Consider the following 26,559-nt stretch of genomic DNA (forward strand, 5'->3'; position numbering starts at 1 on the left):
GCCAGTGACAGGCAGACATCAGAGCAGCAGGAGCTAATCCTGGTGGGTCCTTGGCTGACTCTAACAGACCCTGGCTGACCTTTGGTAATCCTGGCTGGTCTTGGCCTCTGTGAGGCCTGATCTTACCCCACAATCCCCAGATAGGGATGAGGGGACTGTTCCCTCCAAAAGGTTCCCAGTTGACACAGGAGGAAGAAATAGAAGTAATGGTGCCCATCCTCATCCTTCAGGAAATGATGGCCGAGGCCAGTGGGCCTGATGATGTGACACCCTGGAATCTCCAGGGTTGGCTGGTCCACCCACATGCAGGCACCTATCTGGATGCCCCTATATGCCCCTGGCTGTCCCTGAGCTGACCTGTGTGATTTCGATGACCCTGATCGACCCTGGGCTGACCTTGGTCTAAACCTGAATGAATGTGGTCTCCCTGAGGCCTGACCCTGGTTGACCTGGTTGATCTAGGCTGACATTGGTTGATTCAGGGTGATACCAAGTGACCCTGGGCAGTCCCTGGCTGACCCTGAGATGTGGGGCCTGTTGTGTGGTAGGGCTGGGGTATTGCAGGCCTTGGTGGGGGTCTTGCTGTCCGAGAAGCACTCTTCTGGGCTCTGGTCCATTGCCCAGGCCCCAGGCCCATCTGGCCAAGTTTCAGTTTTGGGGCCTGGTCTCAGAACAGCAGGCTCTGGCTGGGACACCTGGGCTAGGCTGTGCTCACAATGACTCAGCTGCCCCAGAGGGTTATTTTGAAAGTTTCAGCAGGTGATCAGGCACAGGAGCCTTGAGAAGAATGAGAAAAACAAGAGAAACAAATACCATTGCCTCCCCCTCATGTTCCCACCCCATGAACCCAAGCACTCTCTCACCATGGGGACCCCTGAATGTGGAGACCCCTCATAGACAGGGGTCTGACTCAGGCCACCTGATCCTGGGATGATTCTCTTTCTACCAAGTCAGCCTGGCACCTACACACATCTCTGGAACCTGGAAAGGATGAAGCCAGGTGCTGGTTCATCACTTCATCCCCACCAGTGCCCAGACCAAGACGGGGAAGGGCCCCTGGGAGGCTCCCTGTCCTCCAGGTGGGTCACTTGTTAGAGAGGGTCAGGGATCAGGACCCAGGTCAAGGGAGCAGGACTCAGGAGCTGAGAAAAGATGATACAGAATGACGAGAACATTTCAGAGGCAGGATAAAAGGGGATAAGACCATGACCTGGCCGAGTAATAAGGACCGGAGATGAGGACCAAAACCAGTGCTCACATACCAGGACCAGGTCTACATGATCTGGCCTAATGAGCAGGACCAGGTCTAGTGAGCAGGATCAGGGCCTAGAAATCAGGACCATGGCTCAGGGAATAGGACCAAAGCTCAGGGATGAGAACCAGAGCTCAGGGATCAGGACCAGAACTCAGTGAACAGGACCAGGGCTCAGTGAGCAGAACCAGCACCCAGGGATCATATCCAGGGGTCAGGGAAAAGGACCAGAGCTCACTGAGCAGGCCCAGGGCCCAGGGCTCAGAACTAAGGCTCAGGGATCAGGACCAGGGCTCAGGGATGGAGATCAGGACTCAGTGAGCAGGACCAGGGAGTTGGGCCCATTTCTTGTGAGGGGTCTTGTTTTATGTTGCCCTTGGTGACACCAGCTTTTATAGACCTGTGCCTTATGCAGGACCTGGTCTGGTGGCCTAGGCAAGGGAATCTTCTCCATGTCCACTGTGAACCTGGTCCTGAAGCTGGTATCCTCTCTGGGTAGCCTCATAGTTCCCTGTCCCTCCCTTCACTCAGAGTCAGAGAACATCTACATTTGTATGAGTTTATTGTACTAGGATGACTGCGTGGGTATGGGTGGCTGGCTTCCAAAATGTGCTGAGCTTGGGATCCCACTGGGCTTGAGAAGGCTCTTCCATGCTCCTCCCTGCAAACATAGGAGGATTAGTTCTGAGAGTTCCTGATGCGGCAGGCTCCTTGTCAGTGCCCCAGTCCCAGCCTTGGGCTGGCTCACAGGAGACTGAACTGAATCCTGGACTGACTGTACTTGGTGAGAGGCAGGTGCCCTGAGCCTGTTGATCCCTAGCCTGCCCATGTTCTTGGTGTCTGGGAGGGACGACCTCCTGGGAGACAAGACACCGCAGTGCACATGCTTTCTGGGAGCCAAGTGACACCCCCCCCAACACATGAGCCCACTGCCTTGTCTCTTAGCCTCCCCACCTGGACCTGGTTGGCTCCTGCTCAGTACTGGGGCCCCTCTCGGCTGCCAGGTGGGCCCCGGACGCTGGTCACGGTCAGTGCTGTACTGTAGAAGAGGCTGAGCAGGAAGAGTGTGAGCAGGGTGACAGTGGTGGGCCATAGGCTGGCTCCCGGGGTGTCCTCCTCCAAGTTCTCCTGTGGCAGGTCCATCACCACCCAGGATAGCGGCCTTCGACAATCTGCAAGACACTGAGAGTCTGCCAGGCATGCACCTGAGTGGGTGGGGGCCGAGTCAGCACCCTCCCTTCCTAGTACCCTGGGGTTGAGACAGCAGCAGTGTGGTTCCTTGTCTCATGGGGCTGAGGCCTCCTTAGGGAGGACAAGGTGGGTGGAAGTGGCTGGGATCCTCTCCGCTCTTAAGATGCCTAACAGACCCTGTCTTTGAGGGTGTCAGCACACCTTAGGGAGAGAGATTGGCAAGGTGAGAGGGTGGGCACTGCCTTTGCTGTTCTAAGGAGAACTCAGGCCCAAGGCCTCCTGGATCTCATCCCTGTGTTCTGACCAAGCTCCTGCTCTTGGGCTGGACTGACCTGGGCACGGTCCACCCTCAGCTGTTCTGGTTTGAGACACAGGTCTGAGTCTGTGTTCAATGTGCCGAGGGCCCAATGGGCCCTCTGTTGCCCTCCTGGAGAATGTACCTGATGAGCTATGAAGAGCATGAAGGAGGGCCAGGTGAAGGCCACCAGGCTGCTCTGCTGTCTTTAGGGTCCTCAGGCACAGACCTCCCATGTTAAATGGGGTTTGCACATGCTTGTCATATGCTGACATATTCGGTCATTCATTTGTTCACCCATGCATGCGTCCATCCACCCATCCAGTTGTGTATCCTTTCATTCATCATGTGTCCTGTGGTCCTTCCACCTATCTGCCTGCTGTCTGTCTGTTGGTTCAGCCCCTCATCTGCTTATTTCTTATCCCTTCCCTGCCTCCTTAGGAATCTTTTCCTTGGGCGGGTCCTGGGTCCCTGGAAGCTGGAAAACCTTCACTATGGCAGCATCTCTCCAGTTAACACCTTGTTCTCCATGCTTCCCTTTGGTGACTGGATCCTCAAGAGGGGAGCAGTAGGCAGGGCATCTAGGGGTCCCCACTCCACCTTGGCCCTGGGAGCAGAGGGAGGCAACCAGAAGGTGTCTAAGACAAGTGCCAGGTATCCTAGGGGGTCATGGGACTGTCCTTCCTGTTATGTTTCCCCTGGCTGCCTCTCCTTCTGCCAGGAGCCCTGCACAGGAGCTGGGAGGGCCCTGTCCCTCTGACCCCTACCCTCTCCTGTCCACACCCTATGCTTTAGGCCATACTTGGATTCAGGGAGGAATGGGAAGCTTCAGTCTGGGGACCAGGAAGGGGTCAGAGGCTGCCATAGATGGGTTCTGTGAAATTGTTCCCTGAGCTGTGCCCAGCTGAGCAACTGAGAAGCCTGAGGCCAGGAGGGACCTGGGGAAAACCTGTTGGGGGCTTTCATGGGGATTCCCTCTGCCTTCCCCAGGCAGGGCCTGGGCTGTGAACTTTCTACACCTGCAAGGTTCAGATGTGAGCACATCTAAATGAGTGTGAGCACACGGGGGCCATGTGTGTGCCCATGTAAGTGTGTGCATGCAGAGAACATGTGGGCATGCAGGGATATGTGTGTGCCCATGTGAGTGTGAGTATGTGGAGGTCATGTGTGCACCTATGTGCACACAGAGCTGTGTGATGCAGGTGGGGGAGACTGCCCAGGTCGGGGGTCCCTTCTTTGTGAGTCAGTGGGACTGGCCTGCGTCTTAGTGTCATGCCCACTGTGGGTGTGAAGGGCCCCGGAACCCAGCCCTACTGCCGTGGTCTTCCCCTCATGCCCTGACCCTCAGGTGGCAGTGGCAGACACTTCCTCGGCCACCAGCTCCCTTCTGCCTCCTCCCCTCCTGCTGCCCCACTGCCCTGCTGCTTGTCTTTCTGAGACACTGGTTATGCCTGCCCCGGTTATGCCTGCTTCCCACAACTCTGCCACCCCAACTTTCACCCCAGCTTGGTCTCAGTCACCATGCACTCACACTTCTGCTCACTCACACACACACTCGAGCCCATGGGTGTGAGGGCATGTCACAGGGCCAAGCTGAGAGGACCAGACAGGTGCCAGAGGGACGTGTGGCTGCTTTGAGCCAGCATGGAGTTTATTCAAGGGTAAGGTGGGCAGGTGGGGCTGCTCAGTAACAGGTGCCCTCCACCTCCGACAAGATTACAGACACGTTGACGTGGGTGGGTTTACCCGCCAGGCGGTCGATGGTCTTCTGGGTGAAGTTCCGGGGCAGGGCCTCATGGCCCACCATGCAGGAGAAGTTGTCCCCATTCTTCCACTGCTCAGCCTCCACACGCAGCACACTGGTCACAGCAAATGTGGTGCCTTGGGCATCCTCCTGCAGGGGGCTCCAGGTCAAGTACTTATCTCGGGGCAGCTCCTGGTCCCCGTGCAGCCACAGCACTAGCACGTCACGGGGGCTGAAGCCCCGCACCAAGCATGTCAGTGTCACCATCTCATTGAGGGCCAGCTCCTCTGAGGGTGGTGGCAGCAGGTGGACCTGGGGCAGCAGGAGGTTCCCTGGGAGAGTAGAGGAGGCAAGTGAGGGGTGTGGGCAGAGGAGAGAGGCCCTCTGCCCGCTGAGTGCCCTGTGCCCCATTTCCATCTGTAAAATGTGGGTGGGGCACCCGTGTCTGGAGAGACAGACTTAGGCATGGATATGCCTTACACACTTGAGTGGTGGCACGTCTTGGGTGGGGTCAAGGCCCACCTGATGGTTTGGTGATGGTGGCAGTTAGTGGGGTTTTAGACCCAGGATGGTTGACAGTGCATGAGAAGTTGTCCCCACGGTTCCACAGCTCGGCACAGCCTGGCAGGATGCTGGACACACTGTAGCAGCCAAAGGAGTCACGCTCAGCTGTCCCCTGGATAGCCTCCTTCCCACCTGTGGGCTTCCAGGTGAAGGTGACACCCTCAGGGTCTTGTAGGCCACTCAGTGTGCACGTGATGTTGGCATTGAAGCCTAAGAGCAGGTCCTCGAGGGCAGGCCGATGCATTGTCAGGTGGGGCTGGCAGCATGATTGTGGACACTTTGATGCTGAGAGAGAGGCAGAGCTGTCAGCACAGCTGTGCCTGCTCATCCCCTTCCCTCCCTCCTGATCCAGCCTCAGCCCCACTCTGGCCACCCACGGGGGACTCAGTCTGAGCCCACTCTTGCCTGAGGGGAGCCCCAGTGGGGGATGTGGTTCCACCATGGGAATCTGAAGGCCCCCACCCATCCCTGGCCCGTCCTCTGACCTGTGGAGCAGGGCACATCCACAGCCTGGCTTGGATTGGAGTTGTACTTCACGTGGCATTTCTGAGTTCCTTTCTCTGGGCACTGGTCAGCTGGTAGGGTCAGCTGGCTGCTCATGGTGTAGAGGCCCCCAGCAACTTGCACAGGGGGGAAGTTCATGATGGAGGTGCCTTTCCCATTGTGGTCCCAGGTCACGTTCACGGACCCCAGGGGAAAGAAATCCCGGACCAAGCAGCCAATGACTACATGACCGGCTGGGTCAGTGCTTTGGAGACTCAGTGGGAAGGAACTGGGGCTGACTGGGTCCGCTGTAACACAGAAGGATGCACTGTGAGACCCCCGAGACAGCCCCACAAGGACAGGGCAATGCCCACCTCATCTCTGCCCTGGGGAAAGAGCACAGAGAGGGTCACTGGTTGCCCCAAAGTCCCTCAGTTTATATGTCAAGAATCTGAGGTTTGGACTGGCTGTCAAGTCCAGCTGCACTGAGTCTGAACATGCTCCTTGGAGCTCCAGCACATGGACTGGATATGCTCCTTAAGAAGGCCACCCCCATATCAACTCATGGTCATTACACATGACTCTCCACTGACCAACAGAGTCTGTGGGCAGTGCTGAGCCTCAGCCCCCTCTGTGCAGTGGTTACAGCCATACTCTCTCCCTGAGTTTGGGGGTCATGAAAGGTGGGCCTGGATGGGGGACACAGGCAAGCACAGAGGGGTCTGGACTTGAAGTTCGGCTTGCCTTGGGGCCAATGTAGCTGTAGCGGAGGGCACACTGGGAAAGAGAGGGGACCTGAGTCTTCTGTGCCCCCCACTCAAACTTCCCAGGGCAGTGTCCAGGTCAAATCACCCCACTCTACTAACACCACGCCAGATCCCAAACAAGCAGAGGTCTACCTCATGCACTATGGGGGGTCTCAAGACAAGAGGCCCAACCAAATCAGCCCCTCAGAGATATCCTTCCTGGACAGGCTGGGCACACAGGACCCCCACTTGTACTCCCTTCAAGGCCACTAGTGATGGGACAAGGGACGACACAGGGCACAGGTACACCTGAGACTGCATGGCCCTCATGACCCTAAAATGGGGCAGCCTGAGCAGTGAACAGGATCAGGATCATCCAGGGATGATCCACACTGAACCCACCTCCTTCAATTCACCAACTGCTAGCAGCCAAACCCAGCTCAACCCAGCTCAGCTCAACTCAGCTCAGCCCATCTTGGCCCAGCTCGGCCCATCTGAGCCCAACTCAGCTCAGCCCAGCTCAGCACAATTCAGCTCAACTCAGCTCAGCTCAGGGCAGTTCAGCTCAGCCCAAATCAGCCAAACTCATTTCAACCCATCTCAGTCCAGTTCAGCCCATATCAGCCCAATTCAGCTTAGCCCAGCTCAGCCCAACTCAGCCCAGCTCAGCCAAGCTCAGCTCAGCCCAAATCAGTCAAACCTAGCCCAAGTCAGCTCTGCCTAACTCAACCCAACTCAGCCCAGCCCAGCTCGGCTCAGCTCAGCCTCATTCAGCTCAGCCAGCCTAGCTCAGACTAGCTCAGCCCAGTTCATTCCATCTCAGCCCATCTCAGCCCAGCTTATCTCAGCCTAGTTCAGCTCAGCTAAACCTGGATAATTCCAGCTCAGCTCAGGTCAGATCATCCCAGTTCAGTTCAGCCCAACTTAGCCCAACTCTGCCCAACTCAGCCCAGTTCAGCCCAGCTCATCTTAGACCAGTATAGATCAGCCAGCTCAGTCCAGTATGGCTCAGCTCAGCCCAGTTCAGCTCAGTTCAGCTCAGCCCAGCTCAGCCCAGCTCAGCCCAGCTCAGCTCAGCCCATTTCAGCTCAGTTCAGCTCAGCCCAGTTCAGATCATCCCAGTTCAGCTCAACCCAGCTCAGCCCAGCTCAGCTCAGGTCAGATCATCCCAGTTCAGCTCAGCCCAGCTCAGCCCAGCTCAGCCCAGCCCAGTTCAGCTCAGTTCAGCTCAGCCCAGTATGGATCAGCCCAGCTCAGCCCATTTCAGCTCAGTTCAGCTCAGCCCAGTTCAGATCATCCCAGTTCAGCTCAGCCCAGCTCAGCCGAGGTCAGATCATCCCAGTTCAGCTCAGCCCAGCTCAGCCCAGCTCAGCTCAGCTCAACCCAGTTCAGCCCAGTTCAGCTCATCCCAGTTCATGCCAGTCCATCTTAGCCCAGTATAGATCAGCCAGCCCAATCCAGTATGGCTCAGCTCAGCCCAGTTCAGCTCAGTTCAGCCCAGTTCAGATCATCCCAGTTCAGCTCAACCCAGCTCAGCCCAGCTCAGCCCAGCTCAGCTCATCCCAGCTCAGCTCATCCCAGTTCAGCTCAGCTCAGCCCAGCCCAGCCCAGTTCATCCCAGCCCATCTTAGTTCAGCATAGATCAGCCAGCTCAGTCCAGTATGGCTCAGCTCAGCCCAGTTCAGCTCAGTTCAGCTCAACTCAGTATAGATCATCCCAGTTCAGCCCAGCTCAGCCAAGTTTAGTCCAGCTCAGCCCAGTTCATTCCAGTTCAGTTCAGCTCAGCCCAGTTCAGCCCAGCTTAGCCCAACTCACCCCAGCTCAGCCCAGCTTAGCTCAGCTCAGCCCAACATAACCCAGCTTAGCTCAGTTTAACTCAGTTCAGCCCAGCTTAGTTCATCCCAGTTCAGTCCAGTTCAGCCCAGTTCTTTCCAGCTCAACTGTAACCTACCCACAACAGCCCACCTCATTCCTATCTGGGTAGAGTATCCTGTCCTGTGGTCCTCTTGGCTCTTGGATGTTGGTTGACTTTCCCCCTCTACCCTCTGTCTTGCTGCCGTTTTCCACACCCTTGCTCCCTGGAGGGCTCAGAGTGCCTGGCAAAGGAGGAAATGAGGCCTGACCAGCATCTGGGTCCCAGCTGCTGAAGATTGTTGGAGAGGCCACCAAGGCCGAGAGACCCAGGCATGCCTTGGCTGGGTGCCCGGTGGTACAGGTCCATTCTCAAGCCCTTCGCAGAGGAGTTGGAGCAGGGAGACGGCCAGGTCTCATTTAGGACCTGCCTGATGGCCGTGTGGCTGCAGCAGACCCCTGCCCCATTCTGGGCCCTTATTCACTCTGGGGTAAGGCTGACGCTGAGGGGCAGTTTGGGGAGGGGCTTCAGATTGTGTCATGAATCTGGTTGGGGTCACTTTCCCACTTCCTGTCCCGCCAGTCACGGCCGCACATCTCCACGTCATGTCTGGTATGTGGTCTGGCTGTGGCAAGGCCAGGTGTATGCCTGGGCTGTGACCCCCAGGAGCCTGACCCTGACTGTGGTGGGGTCCTGGCTCCAGTTGGCTGCTCACTGGGCTGGGCGGGGTGCTGAGATGCAGGGATGCAGGGCTGAAGCATGTGCAGTGGGGGCTCAAGGACACTGAGGCAGAGTTGGCCCCAGAGTGGAGGCTGTGAGTGCTGGCATGTCACTCCCAGGGGTCCGAGGCACAGGGCTTGTCCTGAGTGACCTCCAGTGAGCAGGTCACAGGGTCGAGCAAGAAGGTGGGAAACTCTCTGGCCTGGCGTGACCAGTGACTTCCTTGGGCAGCTGGGGCCCAGACTTAAGCCAGGTGGGCATGAGGCCACCCCTGTCTGGGAGCTGGAGTCCTGCAGGCTGGGGTGGCTATGGTGGCCCTGGCTCACATCTGCCCAGTTTCCTGTTCAGGGGTGTCCCACTGGCTCCACCATTCCCACCAGAGCTGCCCCCGGCCCAGGAGGTGACATCGGCCAAGCCAAGGGACAGTAGAGCGTGTTTTGCATCTGTGTTTATTCATTTAGCCATTTCTTCACTTGCCAAAGGTTCTGGAGTGACAGATAGGAACTGACTGTCCCCGCATGAAAGCACGCCTGTTGGCAATGACACTGGGTCCTAGGGAGAGGTCAGCTCTTCGTAGAAGTCAGGGGGCCAGGGTAGAGAAGGGCAGAGCAGGGCAGAGCAGGAGAGCAGGACATAGACAGAGGGCAGGGAGCCTGGGGCAACTCAAAAAACGTCTGGGTGCTTTTAGGAACTCAGCATCTCAGGGTCCCACCCTCAGCCACACACCCTCCCAGCATCAGCATGGTCTACACTGGGGAGGAGTGTCCCTGTAGCTGTGCCTCTTGCCCACCTCTGAATCCCCAAGCCCCACATCATGTACTTAGCCCTTGCTTTCCTCAAAGTGATGGCCCCAGGGAGCAGGAGGAGTGAGCCAGGGTCACATGATGGGGCCTCATGAGCTGGTGCCATAGCTGGGATGGACAGAAGTGAGGAGAGCAGTGGGGGCAGGGGTGCTCAACTGGGCTCACACTGGGATGGTAGGACCCCACAGTGTGGGTGCAGGTGGGCATGCAACTCAGAGGAGAAGAGGAGGCACCCACTGGGACCTGAGATGTGGCACTGGGTCTTGGTGACCTGGTGGTGCTGGCAGCAGTTGGGTGGGTGGACGAGGCAGAGCTGAGCTGTGTTCTGTCCCTCTGACTATCAGGAGCTGTGTGCAGGTCCAGGATGTAGGGGGAGGGGACTAGAGATAGTCCTCCCTGGGCTTCTCTGGAAGGAAAAGGGACCTCTGCTAGATCAAGCCATGCTGGCGCATGGGGCGTCCATGGCAAAGGACCACAGGCTCAGTGTCCTAACACAACAGAAGTTCACTCCCACAGTTCTGGAGGCAGACATCCATCAAGATGTGGACAGGGCTGTGGCCCCTCCAGAGGCCACAGGGAAGCTGCTGGGGTCTCCACACTCCCCTTGGCTGGTGGCTGTGTTGCCCAATCTCCTACCAGGTGGCTGCATCTTCTGTTCTCTCTTATAAGGACACTTGCCATTGATTTGGGACCACCTGGACATTCTCATCTTAAGATCCTTAACTTTAATCACATACGCAAGGACCTTTATTCTAAATATGTTTCCATTCACAGGTTCCAGGGATTGAGATGTGAACCTAGCTTTGGGGTCATCCTTCAGCATACCAAAGGTGGGTTAATTAGAGGAGGAACAAGAGTGAGGGGTCCGGGAGGCAGCCTCTTGCTGCTGGGAGGGCTATGAAAGCAGGGCCAAGGGCATCCCACCATAGGCCCATCCTCTCCCCTGCCTGCACCATGCTCAGGCTTCTCGGTGGGGTAACCACCACTCCTCCCTCTCAGGCTTGGCAGGGCCTCCATTCACTTGTGTGTGAGCCAAGCCCTTGCTGTCCTCATTCCAGGTCCTGTGGAGGCATCTTATGATCTGGGACACAAGGGGGATGGGGAGACACTCAGGTTTACCCTGGGGGCTCCTGGACTAGGAGATGAGGAAGAGGCCTCAGGCTATGGCGGGACAGACCCTTGAGGGAATGGCGAGAGTTGGAGCCTGGCCTCCTGAGACTGTGTGCGTGTCTGTGTGAGTGCGAGGGTGCTTGTGCGTCACTGCATGTGTGACAGTGTGCCTGTGTGACCCTAAGTGTGTGACAGTGCGTCTATGGTTGTCTTCCCGAGTGTTTGTGTGTTCCTCACTGTGTGACTGTGTGTGTGTGTCACTGGCTGTGTGACTCTGTGTCAGGTAGTGTAGGACTGTGTGTCAGTGAACCTATGTCCCTGAGTGTGTGACTGTGTGCCCCTGACTGTGACTCTGTGTCCCTGAGTGTGTGGCTGTATGCCCCTGTGTGTGTCAGTGTGTTTGTGACTGTGTGTCCTTAAGTGTGTGGCTGTGTCCCTGAGTGTGTGCCTGTGTGTTTCCTTGAGTTTGTGACCATTTGTCTGTGAGTGTGTGTCTCGACTGTGTGATAGTATGTCCCTAAGTGTGTGATGTGTATGTCCCTGAGTGTGTGGCACTGTGTCTATGAGTGCACAAAAGGCTGGGGGCTGAAGCCTAAAAAGCCCCCTGCTCTTCAGTGTTCTCCCTAGCCCCAACCCTCAGCATCCCTGGACAAGCTTGAGTTGCCCAATCTTGGGCTTTCTACTCCAACGGGGGGTTGGATGCCAAGGTCTGTGCTCTGGCAGGCGGCAAGCTTGATGTAGGAGCTGATTTTCATCCCTGACTGTGTCAGCTGTGTACTGTGATGCCACGTAGCATGGAGCCAGGCTCTGTGAAGGGCTATCAGGAGTGGAGTCTCCCATCCAAAGGGTCTGGGGATGTGCACACTGGCAATGTGGGCAGTGCATGTCTGAAGAATGGTGTTATCCATTTCCACACCTCAGACAGGGTGAGACCCACAAAGCACACTCAGACGCAAACCCTGGTTTCCTCCTTATTGTAAATTCCTAGTTATTGAAAGCTTTTCTTCCTTTTCTTGGCTCCTTGGATTTTCTTTGCTTGAGGACCACAGCTCACCTTCCTCTTTTCCTTCGTTCCTGTGCACTCCCTGTGTGTGAGGGAGCAGGAGCCCTGACCTGCATCAGTGTGTCCATGTGTTCTCCCGTCCCCAGTGGACTGCACAGAGATCCTTGTGGGCAAGTCTGTCCAACCAGGGAAACTGCCTCTTTATCCGGGAGAGGGGCTCAGCCTTGTGCCCGCCCCGTTCTTGGCTGCCTGGCCATCTCCAGGGGGCTGTGGCTCTTGACTCTGTGGCGTATCAAGTTGCTTCTTGAGGGTGATGGTGGCCAGCCCCACATGGTTCATGCTTGCTGGAGTTGCTAGATCAGCTCACTGGGATGTCCAGGCTGGCTGGTGGGTCACAGGGGCCAGAGAGTGGCCTGCCTGTGTGCTTGGTCGGTGGGCAGATTGAGGCGGGTGGCCAGTGGTCCTGGGAGGCTGGTACTGGCCCCCACCTGGTGCATGTGCAGCTGTGTTCCTGTGGCTCCTGTATTGAACACAGAGGTCTTGGGATTGTGGCTCCTATGTTATTGTGGGAAGAGGCAGTGAGCCGGGGATAAAGACCAGTGAACAGGTGGGATGGGCACCAAGCAGAGGTTTTTCTGGGGTGTCAAAGGGACTTGCGTTGGCAGCAGCTGGTCACTTGGTCCCATTGGGCCCCATAGGGCCCCATAAGTGCTCTGTGTCCCTTGTCTGGCCATCCCCATGGGGCCACATGCATCTCTCCCAATGCACACTTAGGGGCATGGAGTTTGTGAAAAAGAACTTTACTAAGAAACACAATGGGAAGGAAATTGAACTTCCAACCCAGGAGTGAGAGCTGGGATGAAGCCACAGTGGATGGGACTGGGGCCGCCAGACCATGCCAGCCACTGTGTGCACTCTGTGGGACTCCGTCTCCCACCACTCGGGTCCTGCCCCATCTGCAAACAATGTCAGGGCCTCTCCCCAGAGGGCTTCTCTGTCTCCACATTCTTCAGGGACAGGATTGGGGGGACAGCAGGAAGGGCAAGCAGTAGGACAGGAGCTGGGCACAAGGGCCAGACACTCTGGGCCTGGGGTGGCGGGGGGGGGTCAGACTAAGTCTAGGGAGTGAGACCTCAGGCTGGGCTTGGACTCTAATCCTTGGTTTGCTGTGAACACTGAGTATTGGACTTGGAGACTGGATCAGTGTGACCTTGATGCTGAGTACTCGGTTTGGTTCTGAGTTCTGGGCAGTGGGCCAGGCCATGGGCTCCAATCCTCATTGCGTTTCAGGGGTTGTCCAGTCAGAAAGGTGTGACCCTGATTCCAGGTGCCTTGGAGAAGTTCAGAGCAGCTGCACCCATGCCCAGCCCAGGCTACTCTGTTGAAGGGACTGATGCCACTCTGGGACTTGGGGTTTGAGTGGGGCTGAGGTGGGCAGGTCCAACTGGTGCCTGGACCTGGGGCCTGAGTTGGAGCCATCTGGATCCCCACTAGCTGGTCTTTGAGTCCCTGCTTCTGTCCCTTTGGAGGTCTGTCTGGTCTCTTCTCATCTGGGGCAGCGTAGGTGACTTCAGCAGTGCTCAGACACGGGGACGAAGGCAGCCAGGCTGTGTGCTACTGGTGCTGTGGGTCCAAACCTCAGGCTGCATGATGTTCACGTAGTCGCGGGTGCTCTGGGGTGTCTCTTGCAGGACAGCCGCCAAGATCCACCTCACCTGTGAGGAAGGTGTGCATGAGGGGCTCTGCCTTGGCTCTGTCTGCCTTGCTGGGTCTCTCAACCCACCTTCCCCCAAGAAAGAGGGGTGGTGACCCACCTTGAAAAGTGTGACTGAGGCACCATAGGTCACGCTGAGCAGGAATAGTGCCATGAAGATGAAGAGGCTGGTCCATATCCCATCCAGCTCCTCACTCTCGGCCTCCCCAGCACATAGGTCCTGGATGTCCACATCTGTGGGCACCTGCCAGTCAGGCTTCCCCAGCCTTGGGTGCCCCAGGAAGCCCTTGTCTAGCACCCTTAGTCCCAGAGCTGCCACTCAGCATCGCAGGGTTGGCATTGCAAACCCCTGCCTCCCCAAGGGTGGTCGTGTGGGAGCTCTGCCCTCTGCCCTCTCCTGATGCCCACCCTTCCATATTTTCTCTCACCCCACTCATCAGGCTTCTCTCCTTGCTGCTGCCCCCCCCCCCCCCCAGGTTGTCCTCAGCACTTGCTCTACTTACCCACCCCCAGCCCTGTGCTTACTCAGAATCTCACTTGCCTGCCTGGGAACCCCTCCAAATAGCACATGTGTTGGCTTCCCAAAGGCCCAAGAGGGGTCTGAGCTCCAGACATAGCCATTGATTCAAGGGGCTGGCCTGGCCAGGGGGGAGCCTGCAGCTGCCCCTGGCCCTGTGTTCAGCCCAGCACTGTCCCCAGCATTGTCCCTCAGTCCCCAACTCTGAGGAGTGAGGTGGCCTGATGTGCAGGTGTCAGGCTTTGTGTGGAGCACAGCAACTGGTGCCTCTGGGCTGCGTTGCACTGTAGGCTAACATTTGCTGCTTTTCACATAGACTGCTCATGTGCCGCTATGCTGGGGAGGGTGTGTGTATGTGTGAATGTACAAAGGAGTGTGGGTCTGGATGGTTGGGTATGCACATGAGTTTGAGGCCTGGGGTGGACTTGGACCCTGGCTCTGATCCCTGCAGCCTCCAGACCCTGGGATGGGGCCAGAAGCTTGCTCTGGGGTGTGGGAAGACCCATGTCTTGGGTGTGTGTGTCTCCTTCGTATGTGCCCACATGTGTCAGTGTGTGTCCTGATTGTCTGTGTGTATCCACGTGTGACTGTGTGTTCCAGTGTCTGTGTCCATGTCTGTCACTTGTGTAGGTGTCCCTTTATGTCTGTGTGTCTGCGTGTGCCTCTGGGTGTGTCTGTGTACTTGTGCAACAATGTGTGTGTCTGTCTGTCCATCTGTGGGCAAACTGACATGCAGGGTTTGACTGGGGAGGCTGGGGCCACAGGAGGAAGCAGTGTGTGGCCTGCTGGGGCCCAAGCTGGAGTTGCGGGGTCTATCCATGCTCATGTTTCTACCCTGTGGCCCAGATGTGGTGGGGAGGCAGGGTCTGGGGGTGGCTAGGGCAAAAGGCAGGCCAAGGTAGGCTTCTCGGGAGTGTCTGTGCAATTGTCTACCACGTGGGCACCGCAGTTGGCGGGGCCTGGCACCCTTGTGGGTGCAGGGCTGGCATGGTGGGTATGGCTGCATGGGAGGCATGGGAGTATGTGTGCGAAAGCCAGGCCCTTCCCTGGAGTCGATCTGGGTGGGGTGAAGTGAGGGTCAGAGTGTGGTGGGGCTTGATGCTGGCTGGCCCTGTGTGGGTTGTGGGCTGCCCCTGGCCGCTTCTGCTCAGGAGGAGCTGGCAGGGGCTTTGGCAGTGGGGCTGTCTGGGTCCCAGCATGTTGGCGTCTGTGTGGGCATCTCACTCAGCTTGTGCCTCCACTCAGAAGGGCCTGTGAGTGCAGCTGGACTTGGAGTTAGGGAGCTTGTCTGTGTCTGGAGGGGCTCGCAGGAGCTTGGGGTAGACACCTAGGTCTTCAGGGCTCCTGAGAGGCAGCAGCTGTAGGCTGAGCTGGGGTCTCCATGGTCCCTACCCCAAAACCACCCTCTGGTGTTTAGGACACCATTGAGTGGGCAAGATTCACAACGGAGTAGTGAGGAGGCCCCCGGTACAAATGGGGACGGTGGACAGAGCCACATCTCAGCTCTGCCTTGCCCTTCCCAGCCCTCTCCTGGCATCTGTTGCTCTGGCCCAGACATCCTGCCCTGCCATGCCCACCCAAAAAAACAGCTACCCAGGGCTCTGCACAGGCACTGGAGTATTTATTGACACCACTGAGTGGAAGGGCTGGCCGGCACCCTCCCCGTCCCAGCAGGATGGATGGAGCCCTGGGAGAGGCAGGAGGGATGGCATCAATTACCAGGGGCTTTGGACACTGATTTCTCGAGGGTCCTAGAGCCTGACAGAGCCTCGTGGACCACTCGGCAGGTGAACTGGCTCCTCTTCTCCCAGTCTGCTCGGCTGACCTCCAAGCGGCTGAAGACAAAGAAGGTGCGGCTGGAGCTGTTGGCCTTGAGGGGCCACGTGGTGGCTTGCTTGTTGGTTGGAATCAGGGAGTCGTTGCACAGCCACTGCACCGAGATGTCCGCAGGGAAGAAGTTCTGGATCAGGCAGGTGAGGGTGAGCGTGTCCTTGTTCCCCTGCTCCTCCTCAGGTGGCAGGAACACGTAGACCTCGGGGACAACACGCTTGCCTGTGGACAGGTGTGGTGTCAGCCCAGGCTCCAGCAGGGTCCCACCCCACCCCCCAGCCCGAGGCTGACCGTTGCCCTTGGAGATTGTGCGCACAATGTCCTTGGGCAGGTGCGGGTGGCTCAGTCTGCACTCATAGGTCTCGCCCTCGATCCAGTCGTCGGCCTCCACTGGCAGGGTGGATGTGATGGTGTAGGTCATGTTGAATTGGAGCTTGCTGTTCCACGTGGTGCCTTTCACGAGGCCCCTGCTCTCCCAGAACCACTGCAGGTTCACACTGTCGTCGCTGGCCAGGTCCACTACCAGACAGGTGATCTTGGGCTACTTGTGGAGGTACAGGTCAAGGGGGCTGGGTGGGATCAGGTAGACGCTCACACCTCGGGACTCGGACTCTGTGGTGAGCAGGGAGGAGTTGTGTTAAGCTACACTGGTCCCCTCTCAGTCCTGAAGTTGTGGTGTTACACGGGGGCACTGTACCTGGGCAGTTGCGGGCATGCTTCTGAAATGTGCAGCCTTGATAGTAGACCTGGCAGGTGTAGGTTTTTTGGGATACCCACTCGCCCTGGGTGATGTTGAGCTGGCTGACGACGGAGGACAGGTTGTGCTCCTGTTTTGCGGGGCTGATGTGTGGGAACATGTTCTTGTCTGTGTGCCCGTCCACCAACCAGGTGACTGTGACGTCACCTGGGGTGAAGTCGGAGATGAGGCACAGGAGCTGGATGGTGGCCTGGGTATTGCCGCTGGGGTTGCAGGAGGAGTGGTACAGCTTCACAGTGGGCTGGGTGACGTTGGTGGCACACACTGGGGACACAGGTGGTGGGCCTGATGTTGGCCCTTCTGACTTCTGAACCCCACCTCCCAGCTGCCCAGGGACCCAGGAACCCCAGGTGTGATGTCCCCTCCCACCAAGCATGCCCCTCGTCGTCCGACAGCAGGCCCCTGGCTGCAGTTGGGCCTACCTGCTTTATCATACACAATCCTTTTCACAGGGGCACCCCCCTCGTGCTCCACGCTGCAGGTGAACTTCTGTGTGGCCCACTCAGCTGAGGCAGTTGTCACCTGGCTGATGGTGGTGTAGAGGCCTAAGGTCGAGTCTAAGGTGCCAGGAAGGGTCATGACGCTATGTTCCAGGGACCCTGCGTCCCAGGTCACGTTCACAGGCTCCGGGATGTAGTCCTTGATCAGGCAGCCGAGCGTCACAGAGGAGTCCCCAGTGCTGATGCTGCTGTGGCAGGGGACCAGCGGAAAGACGGACGGGGGTTTTTCGGAGACTGTGGGATGCAACCAGGACCAGGTCAGTGCCAGCTCACCTCTGACCTGGGGCATTCACTCCTGAGGCTCTGGTGAAGCTGGAAGGGAGGGCTGGGGGGCAGAGGCAGGGTGGCCTCGTGGACAGAGCACTGCAGTCCTGCTCCAGCCCTGGTGGACAGAACAGCCCAGGCTCAATTTGGACCCATTCCTCCTAAACAATCTTTGATGAGCCCTAAGCCCCCACTGGAAGCTGGGTCTGTCCACACCCTTGGTCAGGATCCCACCTTCAGCTTGAGTGGCCAGAACATGGGCTCTCAGGTATCACAGGGAGAAGCCAATCCTCCAGGCTAAGGCTCAGAGCCCACTGGGGTGCTGGGACCCCGAGACCCCCCAGAACCAGCAAGAGGCCCCTCGGCCTCACCCTGAGCCCTCCTATCAAGGCCTGGGGTCCCAAAGCCCCCATGATACAGGACTACTAGTGTGTCCCCTCCCTCACCCCACCTGCTGCTCATCAGGCTCTGTTCCCTGCAGTTGTGGGCATCCCTTCCTCCACTTGTCACTGACCAGCTAGGCTTCCCTGGTGCTCTCCTCTCCCTGCTAACCTCCAAGGAAGTCCAACTCAGGCTCCATGGGGAGATGACGGGGGCACCTCAGAGCTCACTTGAAGTCTTCCTTCAGTGGGTGACTCAGCCAGCCCCTCCCCTGGCTCGGGAACCTTGGAGTTCAGCCCCTCCTACCCTGCTCTAGCTTCTTTACCCCCCGGTCCACTCTGCTCTTATGGTCTAGGTGACCCTGTGCGAGGACAGCTGGCACCAGGAACACCAACCAGCTCTGTGTGCCAGCACTGCTCGGCCCAGACCATTTCAGTCCAGCTCAGTTCCAGAGAGCCCCTGTTGGTCCATCCTCATCCAGGTGAGCCTGGAATAGAACATTTCCAGCTTTGATCTCATCTTACTTCAGTCCACAAAATTAAACCAAGTTACTCTGACTCAGCCCATTTCAACCTGTAAGCCAAGGACAGCCTTCTCAGTAAGTTGAAGTCAATTTTAGCACAACTAAGCTAGGACAAGCGGGGCTCATAGAAGACACGACCCTGCTTGACCAGACTGAGTCCAACTCAGCTCAGCTCACCCCAGTTAGGTTCAGCCCATTCAGTTCAACCAAGTGCATCCCAGCTCAACCCTGTTCAGCACAGCTCAGCCAAGTTCAGTCCACCTTAGTCCAGTGCAGGCCAGCCCTGCCCAGCTCAGCCCAGCTCATCCCAGTTCATCCCAGGTTAGCTCTGGTCAGCCCAGTTCAACCCATTTTAGTCCAGTTAAGCTCTGCTCAGCTCAGCTCAGGCCAGCCCACTTCAACTCAGCTGAGCAAACTTTACCAAGGCTCGGCTAGTCAAGACCAGTTCAACCCATTTCAGCCCAGCTCAGCCCAGCCCAGCTCAGCTCAGTTTAGCTCAGTTCAGCCCAATTCCAGCTCAGCTCTGCTCAGTCCAGCCTAGCTCAAGCCAGCCCCCTTCAGCTCAGCTCAGTCCAGTTCAACCCACTTTAGCCCACCTCAGTTCAGTTCAGCCAAGTTCAGCTCAGCTTAGGTCATTTGACTCAGCCCACTTCAATCCAGTTCTGCCCAGCTCATTCCAGCCCAGCTCAGCTCAGTTCAGTTCAGCTCAGGTTATTCCCAGGTCATCCCAGGTCAGCCCCAATCAAGCTCAGCTCAGCTCATCTCAGCTTAGACCCTTTCACCCCAGCTCAGTTCAGCCAAGTTTATTTGAGTTCAGCTAAGCTCAACTCAGCTCTGGTCAGCCCAGTTTAGTTGAGTTCAGCCCTCTTAATTCCTGCTCAGTGCAGCCCAACTCAGGCTAGTTCATATCAGCACAGCACAGCCTACCTTAGCTCAACCCGGCTTCCCTCGGCTCACCTCAGCCCAGTTCAACCCACTTTAACCCACCTCAGTTGACATCTGCCAAGTTCAGCTCAGCTTAGTTCATTCGGCTCAGCCCACTTTGACCCAGTTCTGCCCAGTTTATTCCAGCCCAGCTCAGCTCAACCCAGCTCAGCTCAGCTCAGACCAGTTCAGCCGAGTTCATTCCCTCTTATTTAGCTGAGCTCAGCCCACTTCATTCGAGTTCACCTCAGCTCAGCTCATCCCAGTTCAATCCACTTTAGCCCAGCTCAGCCCAGTGCAGCTCAGTTCAATTCAGTGCAGTTTATTCCAGTTTAGCTCAACCCCAGCTCAGCTCAGCTCAACCCCACTTCAGCCCAGTTCATGCCTTCTCTTTTTAGCTCAGTTCAGCCCATTCATTCAAGTTCAGCTCAGCTCAGCCCAGTTCAGCCTAGCTCCATTCAGCCTATTTTAGTCCAGTTCAGTTCAGTTCAGTTCATTCTAGCTCTGCTTAGCTCAGCCTTGACCTAGTATGTCACGCTCAGCAGAGAACAGCCCAGTCTTGCTCAGCTGTGCCCAGGTAGGACAAAATAGCCTATTCCACCCACCTTGCCTACTCTAGCTTGACCCTATTCTGCTAAGCCCAGCTTCCCCCAACTCTGCCCTGCTCAGTTCAGCAGGCTCCAGTCAAGGTCAAGTCAGCATCATTCAGCTCAGGTGTGTCTAGCTCAGCTCAGCCAGCCTAGGCCAGTCCATTGCAGAATACCTCACCTCTGCTCCTTTGGATTAGCCTGACTATGACCTAGCCTAGCCTGACTATGTTGATCCAAACCAGCCCAGGCTGAGACAGCCCAGCTCAGCACAGCATGGCCTACCTCAGTGCATCAAGGCCAGCATGGCTGAGGGCTTCCAAGATTGACCATCCTGGCCCAATTGAGCTGTAGATACCTCGTCTCCTTTTGGATGGCTGTTCACTGAAGCCACAGTTGGCACTACCCAGCTCAGTCCAGATAGCCTTTGTTAGGCCTGCCCAGTTCAGGCCAGGAGATGTGGCCCCAGGCCAGCCTGCTGTGCTATCCAGCACAGGGATGGCTAGCTCTCTGCTGTTCCTCTAGCTGGTGATTGTCCTCCTGGCTGATCTCCACCAAACTCACTGTCCATGCATGATTTCTGACCCTTGGCCTTGGGCTCTGCTGAGCCCTGTTCTCTCTCAGGGTCTTTACTCCTTGTCTTCTCCAGGTTGGCTTTGGTCTTTCTCTTGTGTCTCTGTGTCTCCATTCAGGGGAGGGACCGCTAAAAGATCAGCTGTGACCAGGAGGCTCAGTCCATGCTGGGTGGGTAGTCAGGTGTCTGCTTCCTGGCCGTGGCCCAGCAGCTTGCCCTTCACGGCTTCCTGGACCAGCCCCAGAGCTGGAGCACCTGGACTGCCGGGATCTTCTGTCAATGCTTGGTTGGCGTGGCAACCAGCATGTCCCTTCCTCACCCTCTGTGGCTCCCTGAATGGATAGGCTCCCAGGAGAGGTCAGTCATTAGAAACCATTGTAGTTATTTTTAAGCCCAGACTAGGGGGGCTGGGGGGAGGAGAGCTGTGCCTCAGCACTCTCTGCTAAAAATGGAGTGGGAACCCCCGGGGCCTGTGCAGCCCTGGAAGGTCCCTTCTTTTTGTGTTCTTGGGAAGTTGATGGAGGGACTGTCTCAGCGAGGCTCCTGTGTCCTCGTTGAGGAGCTTTTGGCTCTGGGCCCCAAACCTTGGCCTTGCCTCCACTACTCACTACCGGCCTCTCTCCCAGATGCTATCAGCAACCACTGGGGTCACCTGGCTGCCTGAGGAGGGAGTGGGCACCAGGCCCCCCACTGCTGCTCTCTGGCAGGGAAAGGCTATGACTCTTGTGCCTGATGCAAGGAGGCCTGGTGGGTCATGTGGGCAGAGGTGGAAGCAGGGCCTCCTGCTGACATGTGGCTCTCCTTTGTGTTTTGTGTGTGTCCATGGCAGAAGGAGCTGGCTCTGTGTGTGTGTGTGTGTGTGTGTGTGTGTGTGTGTATGAGTCCACAGGTCACCCAGGGTCCTTGGCCCTTGCTGCCACATCCTCCTCCAGGGCTGCAACTGGAGGCATGGCCAGGGAGGGCTGGAGGGACCTGGGGGAGGTTGTCGTGACTGTGAGGTTGGCTGATGGCTCTGAAAAACCCCTCCAGTCCATAAAGCCTGGGGGCACTGTGCCATGTCCCTTTGTCAGGTGGCTTCTGAGGGTATGGGGAACATGGTATCTAGGAATGATCTAGAGTTCCCCATGGTATCCAACTCTGACCTATAGACACAGCCAGCCTACCATCAACAGTCCACTGATGTATGCCTTGTCTTCATGCTGTGGATATGTCTAGCAGGCCTGTGTGTCCCCAGAACCCCATGAAGGACACCCTCCCACACACATGAGCGATGCCATGGGAGCCTGCCATTCCATCTCATTGGTGTGAGCTGCTCATAGCTCAGAGGAGATGTGCACAGTTTTAGAGAATGAGACATCAGGCCCCCATCCCCTGGACTTGGGACACCTTGGGCCAGAGGTCCCCATGCAGGGAGGCAGAGTAGAGATGGTTTGGTCAGGCCTGGTGGCCTTGGAAGACCCAGGACTGCTGCATGGCAGATAAGGTTGGGTGGGCTGACCAGGTGCACAGAGAAGGACCCAGCTGGAGCCCTCTGACCGCGGGGGCAGAGGGTCCTGCTCTGTCACACCCTGCTCCTGGCCCTGGAGACAGATGTTGTCTGGGCGGCAGAGTTAGGAAGATAGAGTTCCTTTGAAGAACCTGTGATTCTGAGAGAAGCCACAAGCTAGAGCAGGTATAGCCCCAGCTGGGTATCAGGGTGGGCCCAGGTGAGGTGGGGCCAGGCATGCAGACTGCACATGTGGGAATGTGCAGGTGTAGGGACTCCCCTTGGCTGCCCCAGACCCTGGCAACCTCCTTCCCATTCTCCCTGGACTGCAGGCGTGAGGGGCCTGGTCCTCAGTCTCACCCAGCCTGCTGGTTCAATCCTTATGCCCCAGCATGTGCTGGGTAGCTGGTGCTAGGGAAGGGAAGCATGTGGGAGGTGGGCACCATCTCCAGCCTTGGGCACCCCCAGGGCCCATTGGTCTTGGAGCAGAACAGCTTCCACAGGTCAGCTCAGCTCTGGGTATACAGGTCTTGCTGCCCCATTCCTTCCTGGGGCTGTGGCCCTGCCCCAACCTGGAGGAAACACCCTTGACCTGTCCCTTCTGTCTAGGGCTGGGCCTGGATGCCCCCTACCTCACAGGCACATACCCCAGCCTCCACAACCACCCTGCGATTGCCCCAACCTGTTGGTCCTGTACTGCAGGACACGGGGCAGAGTCTTCATCTAAGCTATGCCTCAGCAGCATGCAATATGTGAGTGTGTGCATCTGTGTGGAATGCACATGTGTTTGTGTCTCCATGGGCATGCATGTGTGCATGTGTGTGAGTGTGGGTTTGTGTGCTGTCCCAGGTAGGAGGTGTTGCTCAGTGTCAGCAGGAGCCCTCAGTGCTGGAGGATGTGGCGAAGCCTGGAGCTGGGAGCCTGGACATTGCTGTCTGAGGCTTTGTGCTCCTTAATGACCTGGGTAAGGTGGGCCCAGAACAGGTTCCCACTTGGTTAGGAAGTTACAAGTAAGCAGGGATGTGGGGACTAGCAGGAAGTTAGACAGAGCCTGGACAGAGAGCACGAGATGAGTGGGCTTTGAGCCCAAGGCAGTTTGAAACCCCATTCTGAGGCCAGACCCCAGAGGGAGGGTGTGGGTGGGGGAGAGCAGGGACCAATGGGCTGCTTGGAGGGACCAGACTACAAGTGTTTCTCAGACCCTTATGCACAGGATACCAGCAGCTTTCAGACCCCTCAGACTTAGCAGGGGACTCAGTGTCTCTGACCCCTGGGATGGGAACCAGGTCCCAGAGTTCTCCTGGACAGTGAGAACTGCTGACCCTTTTGTTGACTGTGGTAGTGGTCCCAAAGACAGGCCTGTGAATGCTCCGGTTCCTCCACACAGCACCTGTTCCCCGGGGTGGGCCTGGACCTATCTGTGTCCTGCAACTGACTGAAACACCCCAGGCTCCCAGACACCCACTCACTCCACCCCAGGAAAGCCCTGCACATGGTCCCTACCTGCCCCGTGAAGGTGTCTCACTCTGATCTTTGGAAAGTAGTGTGTCCTGTTCTAATTTAAATGCTCCCATTAGTCAGGAGCTTGACTATCTATCTCCTCAGACACTAGGGAGCCATCTGCACCTACTTGTCTTTGCCCTTACCGTGTTTCCTAAAGGTGTTCCTCGTGACCTCTTGGAACTCTGCAAGGTGGTCATTCCCAATGCCAGTTCCTAGTTGGCTTCACATTTGTAATGACTTTTACTAATTAATCCCTATCTCTTCATGTTGCTTATCATGGCCTCATGTAACAGACATTCTTATGTAGTCATTGATTGATTTTAGAGAAAGAGGGAGGGTGAGAGAGAGAGACAGACAGGCATTCATTTGTTGTTCCCATTATTTATGTGGTCATTGATTGATTCCTGTATGTGCTGTGAAGGGGGATCGAACCTGCAACCTCGGCATATTGTGGAGATACTCTCAGCAACTTAGCTATGCATCCAGGGCCATTTTACAAAAATTCTTGATTTCTATGTGGTAAAATTCTTCAGCTTTTCACCCTCAGGCTTGTGCCCTCAACAATTGAAGAACCCTGTCAGCATCTGTAGCAGTGTCTTGTGGCTCCTGTAGCAAAGTGCCACAAGTGTGGTGGCGTAAAACTGCAGGAACTCATTCTCTTCCATTCTGGATGGCAGCAGTGTGACACCAAGCTGTGAGCAGGGCCGAGCTCCCTCCAAAGGCTTCAGAGAGCATCTGGAAGCTACAGACATCACTCCAATCTCTGCTTCTGTCTTCTTGTGGCCTCCTGCCCCACATGTCTTTGTGTGTCATGTCCTCTTCTAAGGTCACCAGTCACTGGACTTGAGACCCATGCAAAATTTAGAAGGACCTCAAGACCCTTAACCTAATGTTATTTGCAAAGATCCTATTTCCAAGTGAGTCAACCAGACTGAGGCTGTCTCCTGCTCCTCCAGCCTGGCTGGTCCAGTTTTTGTTGGCTTTGGGTGGCATCCAGAGGGAAATGGTCCTTCTGCAGGGCTTATGCCACGTACCCATAACAGAGGGTGAAGCAGCGGTCAGGGTTCAGTTGTCCCTCCAACATCCTGGCTTTCCCACTGGTGCACTGCCCAACCTGGCCGCACTCACTGTGCACCAAGTTCCTGCAAATAGTCAAGCTGTTTCCGAGGCCCCCGTGTGTGGGTCTGGTAGTCTTTGCAGGGGCAACGTGCTTTTGCAATGATGTTTTGTGCAAATGCTAACATAAGGAGCGAGAGTCTCCCTGACCCTCCCATCATTTGCTCTTACTCTTCAGAATTGTCCAATCTATAAATGCATCTCAAAAGCAGACAGACAGTAAAACACACACACACACACACACACACAGCAAGACCCTCATGCATCTCTCTCCCCAGGAGCCCACAGCTCCTCTGGCTTGTCCCATCCCCGTGGCACCAGCAGATGCCATGGTGAAAGTGCAGCAGGGCCTGCTGGCATGCGACCAGTACACAGGGGCTGGTGGGAGTGGTAGCATGGGCCACAGCATCAATACGATTTGGGGCTCTGTGACCCCACACATTGCTATGTACTCCAATAAAAATTCCAGCTGGGCTGTTTGTGTGTGAGTGTGTGTGTGTGTGTGTGTGTGTGTGTGTGTGTGTTTTACTGTGTCTGCTTTTGAGATGCATTTATAGATTGGACAATTCTGAAGAGTAAGAGCAAATGATGGGAGGGTCAGGGAGACTTCGCTCCTATAGCATTTGCACAAAACATCATTGCAAAAGCACGTTGCCCCTGCAAAGACTACCAGACCCACACACGGGGGCCTCGGAAACAGCTTGACTATTTGCAGGAACTTGGTGCACAGTGAGTGGGCCAGGTTGGGCAGTGCACCAGTGGGAAAGCCAGGATGTTGGAGGGACAACTGAACCCTGACCGCTGCTTCACCCTCTGTTATGGGTACGTGGCATAAGCCCTGCAGAAGGACCATTTCCCTCTGGATGCCACCCAAAGCCAACAAAAACTGGACCAGCCAGGCTGGGGAGCAGGAGACAGCCTCAGTCTGGTTGACTCACTTGGAAATAGGATCTTTGCAAATAACATTAGGTTAAGGGTCTTGAGGTCCTTCTAAATTTTGCATGGGTCTCAAGTCCAGTGACTGGTGACCTTAGAAGAGGACATGACACACAAAGACATGTGGGGCAGGAGGCCACAGAAGACAGAAGCAGAGATTGGAGTGATGTCTGTAGCTTCCAGATGCTCTCTGAAGCCTTTGGAGGGAGCTCGGCCCTCACAGCTTGGTGTCACACTGCTGCCATCCAAAATGGAAGAGAATGAGTTCCTGCAGTTTTACGCCACCACACTTGTGGCACTTTGCTACAGGAGCCACAAGACACTCCTACAGATGCTGACAGGGTTCTTCAATTGTTGAGGGCACAAGCCTGAGGGTGAAAAGCTGAAGAATTTTACCACATAGAAATCAAGAATTTTTGTAAAATGGCCCTGGATGCATAGCTAAGTTGCTGAGAGTATCTCCACAATATGCCGAGGTTGCAGGTTCGATCCCCCTTCACAGCACATACAGGAATCAATCAATGACCACATAAATAATGGGAACAACAAATGAATGCCTGTCTGTCTCTCTCTCTCACCCTCCCTCTTTCTCTAAAATCAATCAATGACTACATAAGAATGTCTGTTACATGAGGCCATGATAAGCAACATGAAGAGATAGGGATTAATTAGTAAAAGTCATTACAAATGTGAAGCCAACTAGGAACTGGCATTGGGAATGACCACCTTGCAGAGTTCCAAGAGGTCACGAGGAACACCTTTAGGAAACACGGTAAGGGCAAAGACAAGTAGGTGTAGATGGCTCCCTAGTGTCTGAGAGATAGATAGTCAAGCTCCTGACTAATGGGAGCATTTAAATTAGAACAGGACACACTACTTTCCAAAGATCAGAGTGAGACACCTTCACGGGGCAGGTAGGGACCATGTGCAGGGCTTTCCTGGGGTGGAGTGAGCGGGTGTCTGGGAGCCTGGGGTGTTTCAGTCAGTTGCAGGACACAGATAGGTCCAGGCCCACCCCGGGAACAGGTGCTGTGTGGAGGAACCGGAGCATTCACAGGCCTGTCTTTGGGACCACTACCACAGTCAACAAAAGGGTCAGCAGTTCTCACTGTCCAGGAGAACTCTGGGACCTGGTTCCCATCCCAGGGGTCAGAGACACTGAGTCCCCTGCTAAGTCTGAGGGG

At 56.2% G+C, this 26,559-nt stretch overlaps 1 long non-coding RNA gene and 2 gene segments (V, D, J or C); all 3 read right to left on the minus strand.

Moving 5' to 3' along the window:
* Positions 1 to 1,799: 1,799 nt before the first annotated feature.
* Positions 1,800 to 2,728, minus strand: LOC118498342. The gene is made up of 2 exons (XR_004900839.1): positions 2,207 to 2,728; positions 1,800 to 1,913 (listed from the first exon to the last, which is right to left on the minus strand). It is a non-coding gene; the product is annotated as an uncharacterized LOC118498342 (long non-coding RNA).
* Positions 2,729 to 4,349: 1,621 nt separating this feature from the next.
* The window catches only part of LOC114489672, a 100,360-nt gene continuing 78,150 nt past the window's right edge, over positions 4,350 to 26,559 (minus strand). Inside the window, 3 exon segments of the C gene segment in view lie at positions 4,350 to 4,814; positions 5,005 to 5,331; positions 5,532 to 5,837. Coding sequence covers positions 4,423 to 4,814; positions 5,005 to 5,331; positions 5,532 to 5,688 — 876 coding nt within the window.
* LOC114489670 lies at positions 15,602 to 18,734 on the minus strand. The segment is given in 5 exon segments: positions 15,602 to 16,046; positions 16,116 to 16,436; positions 16,522 to 16,845; positions 17,004 to 17,315; positions 17,898 to 18,734. Coding segments are annotated over 5 exon segments (1,326 nt in total).

This window comes from Phyllostomus discolor, chromosome 15 (assembly GCF_004126475.2).
Source record: "Phyllostomus discolor isolate MPI-MPIP mPhyDis1 chromosome 15, mPhyDis1.pri.v3, whole genome shotgun sequence".
Classification (NCBI taxonomy): Eukaryota; Metazoa; Chordata; class Mammalia; order Chiroptera; family Phyllostomidae; genus Phyllostomus; species Phyllostomus discolor.